The sequence below is a fragment of the Eublepharis macularius genome, chromosome 6, assembly GCF_028583425.1.
Source record: "Eublepharis macularius isolate TG4126 chromosome 6, MPM_Emac_v1.0, whole genome shotgun sequence".
NCBI lineage: Eukaryota > Metazoa > Chordata > Lepidosauria > Squamata > Eublepharidae > Eublepharis > Eublepharis macularius.
In genome coordinates, this window is record NC_072795.1 from 63,203,866 (window position 1) to 63,226,573 (window position 22,708).

At 42.7% G+C, this 22,708-nt stretch overlaps 1 protein-coding gene across 1 annotated transcript in view; it reads left to right on the top strand.

Moving 5' to 3' along the window:
• Nucleotides 1-3,206: 3,206 nt before the first annotated feature.
• Nucleotides 3,207-22,708, top strand: part of LOC129332929 (claudin-19-like) — a 29,053-nt gene continuing 9,551 nt past the window's right edge. The window contains exons 1-2 of the mRNA XM_054984248.1: nucleotides 3,207-3,305; nucleotides 3,632-3,933. Of these exons, the coding sequence (XP_054840223.1) occupies nucleotides 3,714-3,933 (220 nt within the window). The 5' untranslated portion in view covers nucleotides 3,207-3,305; nucleotides 3,632-3,713. The remainder of the gene's footprint in view (nucleotides 3,306-3,631; nucleotides 3,934-22,708) is intronic.

Genomic DNA, 22,708 nt, shown 5'->3' on the forward strand with positions numbered 1-22,708 from the left:
CAAGGAAGTGGAGTAACTGAAACATTGAAAACAATAGAAACATTTTGCTTTAAAATAGACCATCTTGCCCAGGGAAGCTCAGAGCAATCCAGGGAGAGAGAAGAGCAGACAGAAAGACAAAGCTTGTTTCTACACTCTGAAACCACAGCAGGAACAAAGCTAATCAGAACCATGGGTGCTGGCTTCCCATTACAATCCCTGAGAAGACCAGACGGACTCTCTGTCTCTGAAGTGACCAACTGGTCACTCTGTAGCTTGAGTTAATGTCCTTAATTCCTGTGGGTGAGGTAATAGGACATGTTTTGTATGCTTTCGATTGGTTGGTGTTGCTAGTGTTCTGTGCTATTTTAACTAATAAACTGGTTTGATTTGTAAATCTAACCTGGATGTGTGCGTTGTTTTTCTTGCTCTTGCTAGAATTCTCAAAAGAACCTGCACTGCAGCACAATGTAAAGTTGAACTAAATGTAACAATATCATCCTTTAGCCTCTATGCATCCTTAGGCAGTCAGCTGGTTATCAGATTTAAGATGAGAGTCTTGAGATACATGTGTGCAGGAATACTTAGTATAGTCTTAGTTTACATCCCTATAGCAGTTTTGGGCCAAAGAAGGTACAATGAAACAGGGTTCTGACAACATTGCCATTTTTGAACAAATATGTGGTACCTATGCACACTTTGGGATTCTGGTAGGCTGGGTGAAAAGCTGCATGCTACAGTGTTACATAGATATGTAAGATCCAGAGGAGTTAACCGTGTTAGTCTGCAGTAGCAAAATAGTAGAGTCCAGTAGCACCTTTAATACTAGACAACTTTACTGTAGCATGAGCTTTCAAAGAACCACAGTTCTCTTCGTCAGATGCATCTGACGAAGTTGAGGGAGACAAGTGATATGAAATTATGAATGTGACAAATGGAGTGCATAAATACAATTTTTACCAACTCATAAAACTAGATTGGTGCCCAGCTGGGCTCCAAAATGTTAAATAAATCCAGATTCTGAGGGAAATGGGGGCATATTTACAGGTAAGAATCAGCAGTCCAAGGAGGAAAAGCACCCTGACTATTAATCATGCAAGTGCTGGAGTGCAAAGAAGACCACACCACTGGCACAAGGTAAGTGCCCCCCCTCCGCCCACTGGGAGGGTATAGGGATCTGGCAATCCTTGTGCAGAGTGACGGGAACTGGTCATCCTCCAACATCTCTTCCCTGTTGATCTGCCATGTGCACAGATACCAAACAGAAATATCTGCAGTGATGAAAAACAGCACAGAAGCTGTGCCCAAAACAGCCATGCCTGGCAGGAAATTTTCCCCTCACACACGGGGCTATCCTGCCCCCACCCCCACCCCGGCAGCATTCCTGCCCCCACAGGGTTATCCCGGGTATGCTTTCCTGGGAGTATGCCCTGTCACGTGACACAAAGTGTGCTGCTGGGTGGGCCTGGTTCAGGATGCCCCAAATATACACACACTGCTAGCCTCAGGTGTGGGGGCTTGTGTTGAGTCAGCTACTGGACTGTGTGCAATGAGGTGGTGGCAGCAAGGGCAGACGCTTGGCCCAGGGCTCCTGGGTTCCTGCCCCTGCTCACATGTCTGTGTGATTGCCCCTTCAGTTTATCTCTGGAAATAGGGTATCTGCAAGGGACATGAGATGAAACAAGTCAGCCATGCAGCATGGAGTTTGCTGTCCCCCTTGGGTGTTAGTGCTAAGTGCACCCTCAGTGATGTTAAGTGCCCTCTCTGTGCTTTTGCTACCACCACCAAAGTGGGAGTGACGTCACCAGGCTGGGAGCATGTCCCAGGAGGTCTGCCCTCCACTTTTCCCTCTGCCAGCCAGGTGAGTGGTGACAGGGTGGTAGAGGCTGGGACTGAGGGAGTCTCTGCCCCCACTGGGGAACTGGCAACTCTAGTTTCTCCCCACCCCATGCCTCCCCTACCCCACTGGCCAGATGAGCAGGGCTGGGACAGCAGATGGGGGTAGGAGTTCCCTCACCCCAGGCAAGGCAAGGCAAGGCAATGGCAAGCATATGAACATCAGAGGCCTCAGAGGGAGAGCCCCATGCTGCATCCCTTACCATCTAAACTATGGAGCATCCTAGCTCAGGTTTATGTAATTGGGAGCAGAGCAATGGGCTGGTAGCTCCTGGGAAGTTATGTGATTGGTTGTGGCCTTAGCATTCTGGGCTATGTCAGGGCTTCCTGGTGCGACTACAGTTGGGAGGGGGCATTTTGCCTTTTCCATTGTATGGGTGTCTATGGGTTGTACCATAGGTGTTGCTGGCATAACTTTCTGCCATTTCTAAGGGACATTCCCAAGCTGAAGAGGCTAAGCTTAGGGAGTTGACATAGTGTCAAACTAGACATGCAGGTTTTTAAAGAGTTGGGTCCTCGAAAATACACACACACTTGCTCACTTCTTCCTCATGTGCACGCTACGTGTGCGTCCTTCTGGCCTGCGTGATGACATCACTTCTGGGAAGTGACATCATTGCGCGGGCCACAGCCGCCCCAGAGAGTGCTACCACGCTCCATGGTGGCCCAATCTGGCCTGATTCGGGCTCGAATCAGGCCACTGTGGAGTGCAGGACTGTTTCCGCACTCTGCAGTGGCCCAATTTGGGTCAGATCGGGCCTGCAGGAGTGCGCCCCTCGGAGGCACATTCCTCCCCCGCCGGCCAGATAAGCGGGGGCAGGGGGTGGAGGGTGGGAGCGGGGAATCCCCCAGCCTTCAGTGGGGGACTGACAACCCTACACTGCCCTGCACTGTTGCCATGCCACTGCCTGGCTATGGCACTACACCAATGAGGTGTTACTCTGGCATATATCTAAGGTATCCCAGTGTAGTGGCTAGTCAGCTCCCTGAGCACCGCCCCCCTACTTCAGGAAAGTGCTGAAAGTGTGTTACATTATGTAATCTGAATAGTATATTGGAACCTGTAAAGACAAATGATTACTTTTTGTAGTGAGCTATCTGAAGTTCCTACTGAGTCCAAGTCTAATAGTAGCACCTCCACACATGAATTCCTATTCAGCAACTTCTTGCTGGAGCCTTCTTTAGAAAATTTTCAGCTGAAGTACTGCAGTCTTTATTACTCACTGTCTAGGGTGATTGACCTTGGTTACTGTCTAAGGTGGTTGACCAATGAAGTCAATGATCTGCCTGGGAAACCTTGATTTTTAGCAGAAGGGGGAAAGGTCCTAAAGCATTACAAAACAATTTTCTATTTGCCAGAACTGACCCTCATGGCCTGCTGATGCAACTCTGCACTAGAACATGTACCAGGGAACAAAAGGTTTACAGCTGTAAGTACAACATTCTGGTTGTCGGAAATTTTAATCTATATAAAATATTTCAGCAAAGTTGGTGAATTATTCCGATCTTTTAATTGGAGTATTGGTTCAAAATATATTAGAAATGTACAAAATAATTGTACATAAATGCACGAAAAACCTACCTAATGCATACTGCATGTGGAATGCTAAAAGAACATTTTGATGTAGGAAAGAACCTTTAATTATATATATATATCACATAAGAATAACTATTGTTTTCATTGTTGTACATTTATTTTCTTGCATAGCTCTGAATAATATAATTAATGTTTATATTATTTGATCTCTATTGCCAGAAAATTGACATTTAGAATAGGCACCTGGTATCAGCATCTGTGAGTCAAGAAGATTCCTCAAGAACTAACTTTTCATTGAAGAATGGCATCAACATCTTTTCAGATCTCTGCATTACTTCTGGCTGTTTCGGGTTTTATTATTTTACTTGTTGCCACTGTGTCCAACAGCTGGAAAAGTTCCAGTTCAGCAAACTCTATTATTACTGCAAGTTGGATTTATGAAGGTCTCTGGATGAACTGTGCAGCTACTACTTTGGGCTCGGTTCAGTGTAAAAAATTCTATTCCTTCCTAAGTTTAGACAGTAAGTGATTTTTTTTCTTTCATGCAATACTTGATTGCATTTTTTCTTAAGTAGACTGAATGCGCAACATAGATTCTCATATTTTAACTTTTAAAATTTTAATCAGTAAAATGTACAAACATACAAGAATTGATATAACCAAATGCCAACATGGACAAACATCATACTCTACATGAAACTGTAGATGATTACATGTTGTTCAGTGTAACATAGTTTAAAATGTTTAGTCATACCATACGGAATATTAACTGATTAACTTTCAAAAGAAAAAACCCATAAACCTCAGACTCTTGCAATACTCAGGATCAATAATCTTATTTGACATGGTTGTTGTGGGTTTTCCAGGCTGTATTGCCGTGGTCTTGGCATTGTAGTTCCTGACGTTTCGCCAGCAGCTGTGGCTGGCATCTTCAGAGGTGTAGCAGAGGTGCTACACCTCTGAAGATGCCAGCCACAGCTGCTGGCGAAACGTCACGAACTACAATGCCAAGACCACGGCAATACAGCCCGGAAAACCCACAACAACCATCGTTCTCCAGCCGTGAAAGCCTTTGACAATACATTATTTGACATGCTTTCTATTAAAGGGTACCATTTCTCATACAGTTTGGACTCTGCGCCAGGATTGACTACTGAATTAATTGTATCAGAGATTTTGTCAAAGATTAAATATTCCCATATCCTATTGTACCACTGATGTAAAGAGGGGAGACTAGGACTTTTCCATTTGGATGCTAACACTGTCGTAGTGACCGAAAGAAGGCTAGGTATCAGTTCTTGTCTGACCAGGGTTATGTTGGAATCAGACCAGTAATTTTATAAAACTGTCACAGGGTTTCCTGGGAACTTGTATCCTGTGATAACATGGATCTGATGGAATATCTTTTGCCAAAACAGTTTTACTTTTGGGCAGGACCACCAGCAGTACATAAACAACCCTAGTTCTCCACAAGATTTCCAAAATAAAGGCAACAGTTCAGGATTTGCATAATACAATTGAACTGGAGTTAAGTACCATCTAAATAGAACTTTATATGCTTGCATTTGGATGTTGAGTGATTTAGATGTAAAAATCTCAGAGCTCCACACCTTGTTCTGTTGCCTTTCTGATATTTCTGTCTGACAGTCTTTAGTCCACATTTTTGATACCTATACATTAAGGGTTTACTGGATGAAATTAAGATTTTATATATTTGTGAGATTTTTCCTGACCTTTAGTTTCATTTAGCAGCATTTTTTCAAATTCTGTTAGAGACCTAGTTATTTGGGTCTGTATCTCAGGTTTTCCCACTAAGTGATTAATTTGAAAATACTCAAACCAGGGGAGATTCAAACCAATCTTTTCCTCCAGTTTTGATTTAGTTAGCAATCAACCCTTGTTGAGTAGGTCAAAGAATCTGGTTATTTTTATTGACTTCTAGACCTAAAAAGAAGCTTTTGAAACACCTAGTGAAAACCAATTTTGGCCCACGAAGCTGGTTAGTGGAGAGAGACTAGGAGCTGGATCTCTCCATCTCCTGTCCCAGACCCTTAATGTGTTATCTAACAACATGTTCAGTGTGACAGTGTCTGGGCGTTCCTTTGGTTTTCTCCACATTAATATTCTAAGTGATGCCTTTCTCAGATAGCATTCCTCTATTTCCTTCCAAGCAGCCCCATACTTTGAACTGTATTGCTTGGCCAAGTTAGACAAAATGATCTCCTCAGCGTAATGTCTTAGGTTTGGGCGTGCAGCCCCCCCCCCCAATTTGACCAGCATAAACATAGCGTGCTGATTCATTCTAGGTTTCTTATAATTCCATTAAAAATTCATCAGATTTTTTTTGTCATGCCTTCCAAAGTTTTTTTGGAACTGAGATTGTAATTGCCCTGAAGTAGAACAGGAATTTCAGAAGTACAAAGGACTTAATTACATGGATTCTTTCCAACCATGTTAAGTTTTTGTCATTCCATATGTGTAGCACATCCCTTATTATTTTATTTAGCTCCTTATGGTTAACTTTAAGCAAATCTCTCAAGTCTAAAGGAACCTGGATCCCCAGATACCACCATGTTTTTTCAGCCAGCCAAATGTAGATTCCCCAGTATTTAATGGATATGCACATATACAAGGCATCTCTGGCTTGGATAGCCCAGGTAAGCCTGATCTTATCAGATCTCAGAAGTTAAGCAGGGTTGGTCTTGGTTAGTAATTGGATGGGAGACCTCCAACAAAGACCAGGATCACAGTGGCAGGCAATGGCAAACCATTTCTGTTACTCTCTTGCCATGAAAACCCCACCAGAGGTCGCCATAAGTCAGCTATGACTTGAGGGCACTCTCCACCACACATATACACAAGACACAATTTTATGTTTAGAGCTGTAAGACAGTGATAGTACATTCTGTGTCAAAATGCCCAAGAGGTGTGAATTACTCATTAGGCCATCAGTGGCATGCGCCAGTGGAGGGTTTTAATGTGGACACTAGTGATGTCACTATTGGCCTAAATCTTGGCAGAGGGTGTCACTTATTCCTCCTCCATGGAATGGGCCATTGGACATCAACTAGTAGCATCAGAATGCCCTTGGTGTTGGGTTCTTAGGGTGGGTTTAGCTTTTTTCCCAGCCAGGACTTTTTTCCAGCCAGAACACCATTCTGGCACCTCTTAAAAATACCCACATGACTGGGTATTTTTAAGAATTTTTCAGCCATTTTTGGCCGTTTTGGCCCAATTCGGGCCTGAAATGGCCAGGATCGAGCCACTGCTGGGTGGGGGGAGGGTTCCCCTGTATGGCAGCGGCCCGTTCCAGGGTGATTCGGGCCTGATCCAGCCATTTTGTGCCCATTCCAGGCCAATTCAGGCCCAAAACAGCCAGGATTGGGCTGCTGCCGGGTGAGGGAGCGCTCTCCCGTGTGGCAGCAGTATGTTCCAGGCTGATTTGGGCCCCCTGTGGAGCTTGGGAGTGCTCCTGAGGTGGCCATGGCCTGTGTGATAATGTCATTTCCCAGAAGTGACGTCATCGTGTGGTCCTGGGAGCACGTGTGCTTCACACACACACGCATATGGTACCCAGTGAGTTCCACCACCTCTTTTCCCAGAAAAAAAGGCCCTGGACCCATACTGCTACACTTTATGCTATTTTAGCACATGGATCTTACTTTTGTCATCTGAGGGGTAGGAAAAATGAAAGTTAAAACTAGCTCAAATTTTGGAGTAAAGAAAAGGAAGAATGATCTGCACAGCAACAGTCTCATACAGTAATAAAAGTTCTAGCCACACATTTTAATATCAAGCTTTTGTCAAGTTAAGCTTTGGTCTTAATAAAACATATTGTACTGCTTTTGGTTTGACATTTTGCTTTGGACCAACATGTTTACCTGCAACATTTCCCCAAAATATAGAAAGTATGATAGCAGATAAAATAATTTCTTAGTTGAGAGAAATGGAGAATCCTTCATATACTTTCAGATTTCAAGAAAAGTAGATTCCTTTTCTCTATTATATTCTGATATTCTGAATCAGGAATTGGTTTTGATAAGAATAATGCACATCAACACTCTAAATACACACTTATAATTTTATATAACCACAATTTATCAAAAAGAAGTTGGTTTACATTGTTTGTACCAAAGCAATGAATGCTGTAACTGTTCTACTTTCCTATTTGAGTAGTTTTTCTTCTGTTATTTGTGGCTGTAAAGTATTTGTACAATGTAACCTTCACTGAACCTGTATTTTAAAGAAAAATAGAAAAACAAGAAGTTTAAAAAAATAAGATTGGTCCTGATCTTGAGGAAGCTTTTATTCAGAGTTGAGTACTTTTCCCCTCTAAATGCAACTCTGTCCCTTCCTTTTCTTTATATCTCAACATATCTCTCCCTCATACCAGGAAATCAGAATTTCCAGTTTCCAAATAATAGGTAATGCAGAATTTGTTTTAAAAAACAGATATTTAAGGTACAGTACTAAATGGAGATGAATAAGGGAAGGAAGCCTGTGCGATTTAGATTTCTTCATTCCACAAGCTTGTTTTGAAATCAGAACTTTGTCATTTTAACTCTTTCACTCCTGACTTAACCCAGTGATTTGAATCTGTTTTAATTCACATTTTCTATGGGAGAATTCAAATTGGTAAAGAGAATATTTGGATTCACCATATTCCCATTAAGATTTTGTAAAGAACTGTTCACCAATTTTTCACTAAAAATGCCTCCTTACTTCATAAATAAGCACTTTTCAGAAAATTTGTCTCAGACTATTATAAAATGTAGCTTGCTGTTGTATTGCACATTTGTACCTTATATTATGTATGTAGATTTTCCACACCAGAATTTTTTCTGAAGAATGGGCTATGATAACAAACAATAGGTGTTCTCGTTCAAACTACCATTCCATTACATCAAAATCACATCTTTTTATGCCTCATCATAACGTCACCTAATTAAAATAGATTAGCTTAGATAACAAGAACAGCAGCAGCAGCAATATTGTTAACCTTTCAAAACACACGCTCAATCTGGCAAAAGAATCAGTTCTTTCAGATTATCCTTCTGCCCCACCAAATCCACACAGATGATACAGTTCTGTGGTGACTCAGAGGCCTTTTTTCTCCATTTGCATTTGAAAGAGTACTTTCATACAGCCTTAGAACAGAACTTGGATGGACAGACAGCATCTTCACAACCTTTCACAATCTGCTGCTGAACAACTGCCATATCTCCAACCCATCCAATGCTACAAGGAAAAACACTCTATGTGGTCCCCACCTGATGGTCACAATGCCACACTAGATGCCTACGCAGAATGCTTTCACGGCTGAACCCAAACTGATGTGATCAAGAAACATCATCTTTCACAATACAACCTCATCCATGCCAAAAGAAATGCAATAAACAGCCTCAGAAACGATCCAGGCATCATAATTAAAGAAGCTGACAAAGTGGGAAACTGTTGTCCTCATGGAAAAATCTGACTACATTTAGGAGGCTGAAAGACAACTCTCCAACACTACTTTCTACAAATGACTACCCTCAGACCCCACTCAGAAATGTCAAAAAGAACTAAACAAGATCATAAAGTAATTACACACTCATCAAGAATAAATCTATATGGACACACCAGAGGAATCGTGACCAGGCACTTTCTATCTTCTGCCTAAAATACACAAGCTTGGCAACTAGGATGTCCTATTGTCTCTGGCATAGGTACCATGACTGTAGGGTGTCTGGATACATTAATTCCGTTCTCAGACCCTATGGCATTAATGCCCCTAGTTATGAGTACAACATCACAGACTTTAAGAAAAATATAATCTATTGACAATTTTCCTGATAACACTATTTTGGCCACCATGGACATTGAATCTCTATACAGCAATATCCCCACAAAGATGAAACACAAGCCATTAGGAACACCATCTCCTACAATACCACAGCTGACCTTACTACCAAGTTCTGACGTTTTGTCCTCACCCACAACTACTTCAGATTTGGTGATGATTTATTTCTTCAGATCATGAGCACCTGTATGGCACCACAATCAAAAAGAGTCCAGTAGCACCTTTAAGACTAACCAATTTTATTGTAGCATAAGCTTTCGAGAATCAAGTTCTCTTCGTCAGATGCCTGATACAGAGACTGGTCAAATACAGAGGAGGAGGAGAGAGAAGAGGCAATTAGGGGGAGGAAGGGGGAGGGAGCAATCAAAACATTCCTTTGCTAGTATATGTAAACATCTCCTTTTAGTGTGTGTATCAGTTGGCTTCAAAGGAGTTTGCCCTGTTAGTTTGTAGAAGCCAAACAGCTAGACCATCCAATTCCAATGCAGTATGGGCCTTCGATAACCACTGCTCTCCCTGCCAGATGCATCTGACAAAGAGATCTGTGGTTCCCGAAAGCCCACGCCAGGTGCCACTGAGCTCCCCCAGACCCCACCTCCCCCTTCCTCCCCCTAATTGCCTCTTCTCTCTCCTCCTCCTCTGTATTTGACCAGTCTCTGTATCAGGCATCTGACGAAGAGAACTTGATTCTCGAAAGCTTATGCTACAATAAAACTGGTTAGTCTTAAAGGTGCTACTGGACTCTTTTTGATTTTGCTACCACAGACTAACACGGCTAACTCCTCTGCATGTATGGCACCACAATATGCCAAGTTTTTCATGGATGACTTGGAGCAGCACTTCCTCAGCTCCTACCTGCTAACATCCCTCTTGTATCTGAGATTAATTGATGACATTTTTATCATCTGGAGTCTGGACACATGGGAAAGAAGCGCTGGAGAAATTTCACAAGGCTTTCAGTAACTTCCACCCCACCATCAACCTGACAATCAATCAATCCATACAAGAAGTACGTTTTCTAGATAACACTGTATTACACACGGAAGCATAAGAACCACCATATACTGAAAACCATGCCAAACATACAAAACAACCCATTGTTTACAGCCCAGGTATATGTTACAGCTGTGTCTGATCCAATCCCTCTGACAGAGATTCTCACCTGCATGATCCACAACAAAGATTTCTGGAATTACAATACCCACTGGATGTAGTAACAAAACATATCAAAACCAGAATGATACCAAGGGAATTTTTTGCTACAAAATAAGCCCAAGCAGAAGAACAATAGAACACCACTGGTAGTCACAGACAATTCCCAGCTCAAACCAGTTCAACATATCATTAATGACCTACCACCTATGCTGGACAGTTTCTTGCTCAAGGACAGTCCCCCAACTTTAAAAAACTCCTCACTCACAACAGTGCACTTACCAGCATGGACACAAACTCTGGGACCAGGGCATGCAATAAACTAAGATGTCAGCTCTGTCCTCATATTCATTTCAACAACACAATCACTGGATCTAACAACACCAGCTATATCATATCAGGCTCATTTGTAAGCAGTCAGCCTGGCCTCCGCCATTTTAATAGCAGTTTTATATATGGCTGCTTGTAATATTAAAAATGTTCAGGCCTCTGGAGTTAAAATGGCTGCTGTTTGGCCACCAGAAGACCTCCAGCAGTTGCTGAATCCCGCCTGGGAGAACACGGCATGAGTGGAATGCCGCACAGGAATGCAGAGTGATTGAGAAGCGATTGGATTTACTATCTCTCCGGCCCCACCGGTGCCCAGTGCAACAAAGGTCTCGCAGAGTCATCCCACTTAACACATTCCTGTCCCTGCTTCTGTAATGAAATCTCCTGTCCTTGACTGAGGAGCTAATCAAATGACATTCATAAATATATACAGTTGTTCCTGGGAGAGAACAGTCCCTCCCTAAAAGTACTTAACTTAGCTCTGGTGGACTTCATCAGCAAACTATCCTTTTTGTGCAGCGCTAGAACTAGTTTTACATTTGTATTCACACACCCCAGCAGCTACCAATCAAGGTACTCAAGCCTTTTGTCTAACCCAGGAACTAACCGTTGGAGCCTTTGTTCTAACAGCTAGGTGGGCTCTTCCACCTCAGGGCACATTTTACCTATAAAGGTAGAGCTCTGGCCCCATTCGAATTGTTCACGCTTCCAGATCCATAAGCATTGTTCCCTTGAGGTTTGCCCAAGCCTCTTGCTCCCTTGGCCAAGGATGCTGGCATTCGAAGCTACCCTCTTCTCCACAGACTGGACCCCCCCTCTCCAGAATATGTAGATATATTTGCTCCTTTTCTCTCTATGCCCAATTTCTGGCTAAACTTCCTAGGTCTCTGTGTGCGTGTGTATGATTATTTTTACCCTGTAATTGCGAGTGTATGTGCACACCATCTTGTTCTTTAATAAAAGTTATTGTTTGACCTTAAGAACCAACCTCGTTTGCTATTTCGGAAGGGACCTGGTATATGCCGGCGATAGATCCCAGTTACCGCCTCTCGTATAGCTGTCTTCCTTGCTTGCTAATTCCCCCACAAATCATATTTATTGCAAGGAGACCACTTCCGGTAACACATTCACTTGTTTATCTTCCAATATTATATATGACACCAAGGGTCAGCAATGCCCTTCAACTCTTTATACTGGACAAACACATCAGTCCCTTCTCAAAAGAATGAATGGGCATAAATCTGATATAAAAAATCACAAGATTCAAAAACCAGTAGGAAAATATCTTAATCTGTCAGGGCATTCCACTGCTGCACTAAGAGTAGCAGTTCTCAAGTAGGGAAACTTCAAAGGAAAATTACAACCTGAGATTGCTGAAACTGAATTTATTTGCAAATTTGGAAGAATGGATTCTCCCAGGGATGAATCAAGACACTGGATTTTTCTCACACTACAAATGTTAATTTTCTGCAATTTGCATCCATGCTCTATCAAGCTGTTTACAACATGTATTATAACTAACTTCCTGACACTCAAATTTACAATACCCATCCCACCCTCTGCCTCCTACCTTTATCCATTCCATGTATCTGACAAAGAGAGCTTTGACTCTAGAAAGCTCATACCCTGGAAATCTAGTTGGTTTTTAAGGTGCCAGCAGGGCCGGTGCCAGAGGTTTTGGCGCCCGCGGCGGCGTGCATGTGCGCGCCCGCCACGGCCTGCGTGATTACGTCATCGCAGACGTCATCACGTGCCGCAGCGGGGCTGGGCGGCGCACGGAGGACTGCCGAGTGCAGAAGCTGCGAGCTGCTGCTGGAGCAGCGCGCGGAGGCTGCTCTGTGCGCCGCCCCAGCAGCAGCTCACGGCTTCTGCGCTCGGCTGGGGTGGAGGAGCGCGCAGCGGAGCTGGCGTGGCTGGCTGCAGCTGCTGCTGCAGCCAGCCAGCCCCGTCCTTCCGCCGCCACCGCGCACCCCAGCCGGGTGCACAAGCTGCGAGCCGCTGCTGGGGCGGTGCGCAGAGGCTGCGCCCGGCTGGGGCGTGTGGCGGCGGCAGCGCGCCGGCCCTGTGCAGAAGCCCCGAGCTGCTGCTGGGGCGGGTGCCGCATGGAGGCTGCTTGGCGCGATGCCCCAGCAGCGGCTCGCGGCTTCTGCGACTGGCTGGGGCGTGTGGGGGCAGAGGAGCGCACTGCAGAGCTGCCGTGGCTGGCTGCAGCTGCTGCTGCAGCCATCCAGCCAGCTCCATGCCACCACCGCCGCCGTGCGCCCCAGCTGGGCGCAGAAGCCGCGAGCCGCTGCTCGAGCGGCGCACGGAGGCTGCGCCCAGCTGAGGTGAGTGGCGGCGGCGGCGGCAGCAACGGGCTGGCTGCAGCAGTAGCTGCAGCCCAGTCATGCCAGCTTTGCTGCGCGTGCCTCCGCCCCCAACACCCCCTCCAGCGCCCCTCCAGTGGCCGCGCGCCCGAGGCCACCACCTACCTGGCCTCCATGGGCGCGCCGGCCCTGGGTGCCAGTGGACCCAAATCTTCCTCAACAATTTATTAGTAACACAATGTTTATTCCATTGTGCAATCCCTACATTTCTTTTATATACTACCAACACTCCAACTTTTACTATTTTTTGCTACATAATTCAGTCTGAACTTAATACTCCTTGAGCATGTCCAGAAATTAGGTTTGCTTTTTGTGAGTGTGGTTGAAATTATTGAGCATTTAGACAAGATGCCAATTAGCAACATAGTTACTGATAGTATTTTTCATGATCAAGTTGTATCCATCACCTTAACTCTTACAATAAATCAAGAAAACAATTCCAGTATATACTAATAATCTGAGTAAGTCATTATTTCTATCTCTAACTATTTTCTTATTATACCTTAATCTTTGAGACTTTGTCTCCTCCTCTGATCCTTGTGCTTTATTAAATAAGCATATTAATCAAATTCTGTCAGGATTTTATTGTCCCTTGAAAATCCGTTGAAAATGCGTGACAATACATCATCTTAGCAGGAAATTAATTATTAGTAAATTATTAATATTTACAAATTAAATGTTCTGTAAAACAATATCAAGGATATGATTCAGTATAGAGTTAGTTGAAGGAGATGTCTCAACACAAGAGATGTGCTAAACAAATGTTCTACTGAAAGAAGATGCTATTCCAATAAGCTGCATTAGCCTCTTATGATGGGCAGCTGGCTAGGTAAAGAACATCTGTATAGCAAGCAATTATATACAGCTTGCTAGGTGGGGAAAGCTGCCAGAGTGAATAATTTAATACAGCATTCAGATGGCGGAAATTTTGTATGCACCAGATCTACCTGCATTTTTATGTAGCATAGTTTCCTCTGGTGATCTGTCTATGAAGCCTTTTTCATAGGAAATAGCTCCCCTATGGATGTTCCTTGAAGTTGAATCCATGTGGTTACTGCTTTATACAAGGTACATTGTGTATAGCAGACCTCACTCCATAAATTGGCCACTATCACATGGTCTGTCAAAAAATTAAGGTATTCATCTGTTATTTGGCATCTACAGACAAGGATTCAGTCCTTTATTTCAAGTCAGTGTCACAGACAACAAACCACTTTGATTTTCTGTCTTGCTTCCTGTGCTTTGTACCCTTCTGCCAAGTGGTACTCAGGTCCTCTTATCCTTGGACCTGGTGTATATTTGGAGCTCTTCAACATCTATGGGATTTAATTGCTTGGATCTATGGAATGATCTATAGATTACCATATTCATATCCAAACCATGAAGGGATTGCAAACAGTTTGGGGGCAAAATGTGATGTCAAAGATCCATGATCAGATCCCTGACATAATTTAGATTAAAAAGTAGCTATGGATGGCAGAGCAGGAGGGATCTGGATTGGAGCCACAATGTTGAGAAAAGTTTAACTGGTCTCCTCAATGGGTGATCAGCCTCCCTGATCACCCATGGCTGCTTTTAGCCCCTGTTGGGAAGAAGACAGAGGCATTATGGCAGAAGAGGGGTGGTGAGCAATGTCAATACTAGCTTGAGGTTTCTTCTCCCATTTTCCCCATTTCACTGTTTTTCTTTTCACTGCCACGACTCCAGTATTAAAGGCTACTCTTTTGGGGGGGATCTACAACCTGTAAAAATGATGTTTACCAGCCTTAGTGCAGGAAATGTGGATGTATGGACATATCAACCCCTTAGATGTATCAGACTGCATGATAAATAACGGGTTGGATCCAGGCTAAGTGGTCCAATGGCAGAATGCAGCATTCCTGTCTCATCCCCACCCCATACTGCAACCCACTGATCTCATCAAAATACTCCAGCTGGGGGACAGGGAACCCTGAGGAATGGCATGAGGGGAATCTGTAATGGGAAGAGGGGATAAATGGAAATTATCATAGTAGTCTGGATCCGACTCAATATTTGTTCATTTATGAATATACTGCTATTAATAGGTGTTTCTTAAACCACTCCCCCCAGTTATTAAAGCACTGTGATACAAATCTTATCATTTACTTGGCTGAGCAAAGAGCAAAGGTAGCTTCATTTTGGAGTGAAACTAGAGCTAAGACAGCAAGGAGAAATATATGTTTCATATTAATATAGATATATATTTGTGAATATTTTCAGCTATGTCTGCTATTTTGGAAATAGCTGGCTTTTTATGCTGCCTGAGTGGATGGGTGATGGTTGGAGCAATTTTGTCAAATAGTTACTGGAAAGTCTCCTCTATACATGGGAGTGTGATTACAACCTCCACCCTATATGAAAACCTGTGGCACAGTTGTGCAGAAGACAGTACCGGTGTCTCCAATTGCAGAGAGTTTGACACACTTCTAGCACTTCCTGGTATGTTTTCTTTGATGTACCTGTACACATCTTTATCTAGTGAGATAATTTGTTGGATGACTATATATTAACTTTTCAATAGAAAACAATATTAACAAGGCTTTTCCCCTAAAAATAATTTTGCACATTATGCAAAAGAGGCCATACAGAAATGCTACCTTACTGAAGAGAGATGGTTTTATAAAAAAGAAGCACCATTCTTGAGACTTTGGCAGCTACTCTTTTAAACAAAATGTATCATCTCAGCCCTTTGGAAGATGGCAGTACATTCTATCATTTGTAATTTTAGAATCAATCTTTTGTAATAATTCTGTCTTGAGGTTTGGCAGCTTACTGCACTGGCAGCTATAGTAGATAAACATTTGCTAAATGGTTAACTGCATATTAACTGTTCATTTCTGGTAAATCAAAATGAGCAGCTGAATACTTGAAATAAATTAGTATCAAATTGGCTTTAATGGTAAATGTGAGAAATCAGAGGGTTGGAACCTGAGATCCATCAAAGGGGCAGATTCCCCCCCCCCCAATTCTTCCCCACTGCAGCCTCCTGATGACTCATGTGGCTGTTAGACAATATGGGTCCCAGGGCTCTGGGAGTAAATTTTCCTGGGGTTAAAAAGGGCTTGTGGGGGGAAGGGGTGTGTGGGGAAGATCTGCAATACTTGTTTCCACTTAACATGAGATCCAGCCCATAATTTCTCTGCAACTAAACTGAATACATAAGTGGAAAAATTATAATGTATGCTGTTGCTAAATATCCACCCTGCATATGTATAACATATGCGCCAAGTAATTGATTTTACAAACAAACATACTGAATACTTTGTCCTGGAGGAGGTTTAAGTTATTTCCAGACAATCAAGGAGGAGGGGGGCTTGCACCAGTGAGATTGCCTTGCTCTGTTAAGGGGGAGTTGAACCTCAGTGGATTGATCCAGCATTTAAAAAAAAAGAGAAAAAATGGTAATGGATTTTTGATGGCACTGATTGTGAGCAAGGTGGAGCTTTTCTGGTATTTGCAATGGGTCAATGGAGAAGCAATCATCCTTCAAAGATGTTTTAAAAATTAAATTTAACAATACTTACAGAACCGTGGTCTGTATCAAATAGGTGCTCATGAGGTTCTGTAATTTCATCTCTCATGGCAGTTACAATTGCAATAAGCAATCTAGATGAGGGGAAAATTGTATTTTCCGAGCAACAGAATATTGTGGTTTATGTACTAGGATGATGCAGTTTCTGTTCAACTATCTCATTTCCTGGAAGAAAGATACTCCTACCATAAATGAATAACAATTGGGCATTTATTGAGCTACAGAACAATCATCTGGAAAGGCACTTAGCTACAATTGTTTATTATTATTAGTTGTATTTTATCCCACCCTTCCTTCAAAAGAGGTCAGGACAGCATAAATGGTTCCGCTCATTTTATCATCACAACAGCTTTGTTAGATAGGTAGGCAGGGATGAGATATAAGGTGACAGGGACTGATGCCCAGATCTCTATAGATCAGAAAAAACCCCACCCCCACCCATCCTTTCTATATCACATGGCAACAATTTCCCATGTTCCTTCTATTTGCAGTGAAAGTAGAATGTGCCTACAGTAGTTTGTGCCTCTCTTCTGTACTTCAGGCCCCTGTGCCCACCATTTCCCCCCATACTACATGACAGTTTTTCCTAGATTTTTTAAAATTTGTCATTGAGATATCACTATAGCTTAAAATCCATAACTGACATATTACTATACCATAATACTATGGTGATATGTCAATTCTTGATTATGTTTAAAAAGTCAGGAAAAGCCCTCTGGTGGTGCAGGATGGTGGAATGGTGACAGCAGGGAACTGACACTAGGGAAATGCCACTAGTGTGCACAAGACCTGCAAAAATGCACACCTTCCCATACGCGCTTCATGCAAATGCATGTTGACTGCAATCTTTCCCAAAAGACTGCACTAAACCAGATTTGGGAAAGATTGCAGCAGAGTGGGGGAAAACATGAAAGATAGGTGATATGGGGAAATGTTGTATGAATGCTCCAAGAAGCCCACTCCTAAAGCAAAACTTTCATGTGAAAGCAGCCATTGATGAACTGTTATCTGAGCATCTTAAAACTCCATTAATGTGTCTCAAACTATATTAATCTTTTTGTTTGTTTAAAATATATATAAAATATGCAGGGGCCCTGCAAGGCATCTCATTTTTCCTTCCCTTCCCTGAAACCCCTCATAGCCTCTCCATTTTCCTTCTTCCTTCCCACCCATCAGCCAACCTACCTTTATCTGCTTGTGTCTTCAGCTTTCTCTTCTTCCCTCTCACTGGCAAGCTCTCCATGGGCCAGCTGCTGGGCCATGTCCAGTTGCACAATGGGAACCCTAAAAGGACTTGCAGGAACACCTCAATTTCCACTGTAAACACCTCCCCACACTATTTCCTCTTTTCCTTCTGCAAGCAACCTCCATAGTCTCACCTTTCCCTATTTCCTTCTCTCCTTCCCACCCACTAACTGACCTATGTTTTATCTTCCCCTCATCTCAGTTATATTTATTTCATTTATATCCCATCTTTCTTCACAATGGCGACCCAAAGCAGCTTACATCATTCTCCTCCATTTTCTCTCACAAGAACCCTGTGAGGTAGGTTAGACTAAGAATGCGTAACTGGCCCATGGACACCCAGTGAGCTTCCACAGAAGAGTGGGGATTCAAACCCGAGTCTCCCAGAACCTAGTCAGAATCTCTAATCACTACACCACATTGGCTTGGCTTTCATGGAGTGACTGATATTAAATAGTAGCAAGCAGCCAGTCCTGAATGTCATGCAAGTTGGGGGAGGGGATAGCAAGTTGCCTGGTGGTTGCTGACAGGCCTGACCCTGATTAGTTCTACCTCCAATGCCAAAACAGCCCTGAAAAAGGCCTCCCTCCCCTCCCAGCCTTTTACTGACAGAAACCAAGGCTTGAAGGCTGGCAATACTTTTGTGATTGCCTAGTAACAGCTACTGGAAGGACATTTGTTTCTTAAAGCTACAGGCGCTGCTTCTATTATTAGGGTGGGGCTTTTTACTCCCCAATGTACTTTAAAAATATATATTTCAAATTTCTCTAAACCTGGGGCTTTTTTCAGGTTTGTAGAAAGATCTGTCTTGGCCCCAGTCTCCTAATTTAAGTATCCACAGTAGGGTCATGTTGCGAATTAGATATATTGATTACATTTTCTTACACTGATTACATTCTTTTCATTAATGTCTTTATATTACATTTATATAAATGGTACTTAGTATATTGCCTAACCTGAATGGCCTAGGTAAGCCTGTTCTCTTCAAATCTCAGAAGTTAAGCAGGTCTGATTAATACTTGGATGAGAAACAGCCAAGGAAGAACAAAGTCACTATATGCAAGCAATGGAAAACTACTTTTGTTCATCTCTTGCCTGGAAAACACTATGGGGTTTCCCATAAGTTGACTGCAACTTGACCACTACCATTTAGTATACATTTTATAAAATCTGCAATAACAGAGATACATCAGTTATTTTCCCCCTTCATTTCCTCCCTTATTCAATATAAGACTAGTTGAGAAATTTACTTCAATTATATAATACAAATTATTTCAAATTTATTTCAGATATAATACAAAGGCTTTTAAGGCAATGCATTAAGTTCAGGGAGCTAGCATTGTCAAATACGAAATACATGATCTTTAAGACCAGGTAGGCCTCCATTCCTAAAGCCTGGACTATGACTGTGTTCACATGGAAGTGCAAAACACACTACAGCAGCAGCAAGAGGAGTGGGAACAGCTGGGAATGGCATCCACACACACCTGTTCCTGCACTGCTCACTGCTGCTGCTCCCCCACCTATTTCTCCCCTTTTCCCCTGTCATATCTGCACTTGTGTCAGGACTCCATTGTGGCCCTAAAACTCCCCTTTCCTCTCACTTTCTTTCTCCCTACCAAGCCATATTGTAACTCTGTGGTGCAGATGAAGTCAGAAGTGGCAAAAAGTCCTTTAAAGTACTTAAGGAGGGGGTGGTTAATCTCCTGCAGTTTTTCATAGGACTCCAACTTGTTCTCTCTAAAAGTGCCTATCAAGTGAGCAAGGAAACTGGGCCAAACATAGGCAATGTACACATTTTTCTGCATGGATGGGGAGTCCCTGGAAATGTAGGAATCCCCATCATGTCTGTTTTGCTGTTTAAGTGATTTGTATAATCCACTCATTACTATTCGATGCTGTGATAAATGATGAGCAGGTGATTCTGGAGCACTCCATTCAGTTCCTGTTCATACCATTCCAGCACAAGATCCTGAAGTTATATCTTAGTATCCTCTGAGATGTTGGTTTGGATCCTATGGTTCACTTCTTGGATCACATGCTGCATTTTCAGGGTAATTACCATACTCTCAACTTCCTTGAGTCCAGGAGCAGTATTACAGGGGATAGTTTCCTTCGGATGAGAGGACACGGTGGAGGCTTATGGTGTCTTTGAAATATTTACTTACACACAGCATGTAAGTGGAAGCAAAGAGGCATTTCTAAGCAAGCAGCACAGCTATGCATTCTAAACAGACAACATATTAAATCCCCCAAAGCACACTTTTTCCTGATGGTCCAGAGTGCACTAGCTAACTTGTGAGTATTTTTTCTAGTCCAAAATGTACAAAGAATACGGCTGGGAAACCCCTACCTTCTGCATGTAGAATGTCATTTATTTAAGGATATGGATCTTGCTCTTCTACTGCAGACCAACATAGCTACCCACCTGAAATTATTCATTTAAAATATTTATATCCCACCCTTCTTCTTAGTCTCAAGGTGAATAACATTGAAATACCAGGTTTCAAGGACACAAAACTTAAAAGTCCAATTAACAATGTTAAAAATGGCCAGATTAAAAGCACATAATCTAAATCACACAAATTACAGATTGAAGTCAGTGGGTTTAGAAGGGTAAAATTCTGTTTAGGATAGCACTGCAAACATCTGAGAACGACAAAAAAAGGTTGGGTCACAGTGTTAGGCTTAGGATTTCTTTAGAATTATCAGCAATTGCTGCTCATTCAGGAACTGAGGGCTGTCTGGCCTTGAAGATCACACATTTGACACTTGGTAGTCAGTTAGCTGCTGACTTCATTTGTTTAATTGCTTCAAAAGTAGCTTTATTATACTTGAAGGAAATTACTCAGCTCGGCATATGTCTGATAAGAGAGAAAATCAAAGTTCTGTCATTGCACAGAAAACAGTAGCACCCTGTACTCAGAGATATGTTAGCTGTAGGAGTGATGTCGGCTTGCTATGCACCACATGGTAATCTATCTGAGGTGAGGGGGCCAAGTCCGGCCAGGGCCAGCTCAACCACACAAACATCTCATGCGGTCATTTGGGACAGTGTGTGGCCAGACTGAGTCTCCATTAGGGAGAAAAGCAGGATATAAATAAGAACTGCAGGATACCTTGTAACATCTCAGAAGCTGCTCAGATGCAACCTGTGGATTGCACATCGGCATGGCATGAGAAGCTGCAGTGAGCAGAAACCGAGACAAGTGCTCCAGCATCATTTGTGATGTCACACAGCTTTGGGAGGGAGGGTACATGTCTCAGATCTCAACCTTCTTGGGACAGCAAAAAATTATTGAACTCTCCTGAAACTGTCTTGCTATCTGTCCATTGCAATTCCATTAGAAATTTTTACTACTGTACAGCAAATTGCACTAACACAGTTGATTCCCTGAAATCTGAAAGAACTATATTATGGTGTACAATAGAGTTGAGGCCATTGGTATTCCTTGGTGCCCCCTTCGTAGGCCTTTCTACTTATTTTTATGCTGCACAGTGTCGCTCATATGCCACAGTTGTTGCTGGATGCTAGCACAGTAACAAGACTGAAATCACATGTACCCTGTACATAATGCAGGAAGGTTGATATGCAATTTTAAGTCCATTTTCCTGCATAGTTGTCAAGCAATTCAGGCATAAACTGCCTTTCTAATTTTCCACACATGCACACCAAAATTTTCCCCACTTTAAATGGCATGTGTGAATTCAACAATAGGCTTCTGTGGTAGCACAACATTTTGTGTTTGTTTGCATCACTGATGCAATGTCATAATTGTGAGACTCAATGGGCAGGAGGCAGGGCTGCTGAAAGCCACCATGGACCACAGACAAAGATTCCTTCTTGGCCATTCCTTACACCACCCTGACCAGACCAAATACCATATGAAACTTGCTCAGCTATATGGAGTGACTCAGACCCCAGAATGTTGTTCTTATTCCTCCCTTCAGCTGTTTTGACATGAGTGGACACTTACCCCTTTCCCCACCCATCAATTCTTCTCCCAGTTCCTTTTTCCCACCCAGTTTTCTCCCCATTTTCCTTAGTCTGCTACAAAACTCCAAGCAAACCTGGAAATGTGGGTGGAGGGTAATGGAGAAGAATGGGCATGCAGGAGAAATCATTCCCACCCACACCCATTCAAATGCTGCCTGCCCTCTTGTTACCATTAATCCATAAACACATGCTTCCTAAGGTAATATGCAGTTCAAATCCAATAAGGGAACAGATTACAGTTACTAATATAATGTATTACAAAATTTGGTCAAGGTTTCATACTTAGCAATAAGAAATTAAAGAAAAACAATACCTCTCTAGTTCTGGCTGATGCTTTATCTGACATTAAGGACAGGAACAGCATATATTGCCATGAGAGTTCTGGACCAAAGCATGGGAAATGACTTTGCTCTCTCTCTCTCTAGCCCCACTGCTGTCACAGATGCTTTCCTTAGACTGAGGAACTGATGCCACATTCATCCCTTGAGTCCAAGGGTCTCCAGCCCCCCATAACAGGTCACACTAAAATGCACTGAGCTCCCCATTCTCCCCACTCCCTTGATCCTTGACTCCATAGCAGGGGCTTTTTGCTAAGATGAAGCAAGTTGCCTGCTTCCTAATTGGGGAGATAAACCAACACCCTTAGCCAGTTGTAGATTTCCCTGCTTCACTACTAGTCTGAGAAAACAAATCAAAGCATTTAAGCTTGGTGATCATAGAAGAAAAAAAGGTCATTTAGTAATAAGCCTTGATGCAGTCAATTTTGATAACTGAATGCATACAGGAAAACATCAGCACTTGTATTTTATAT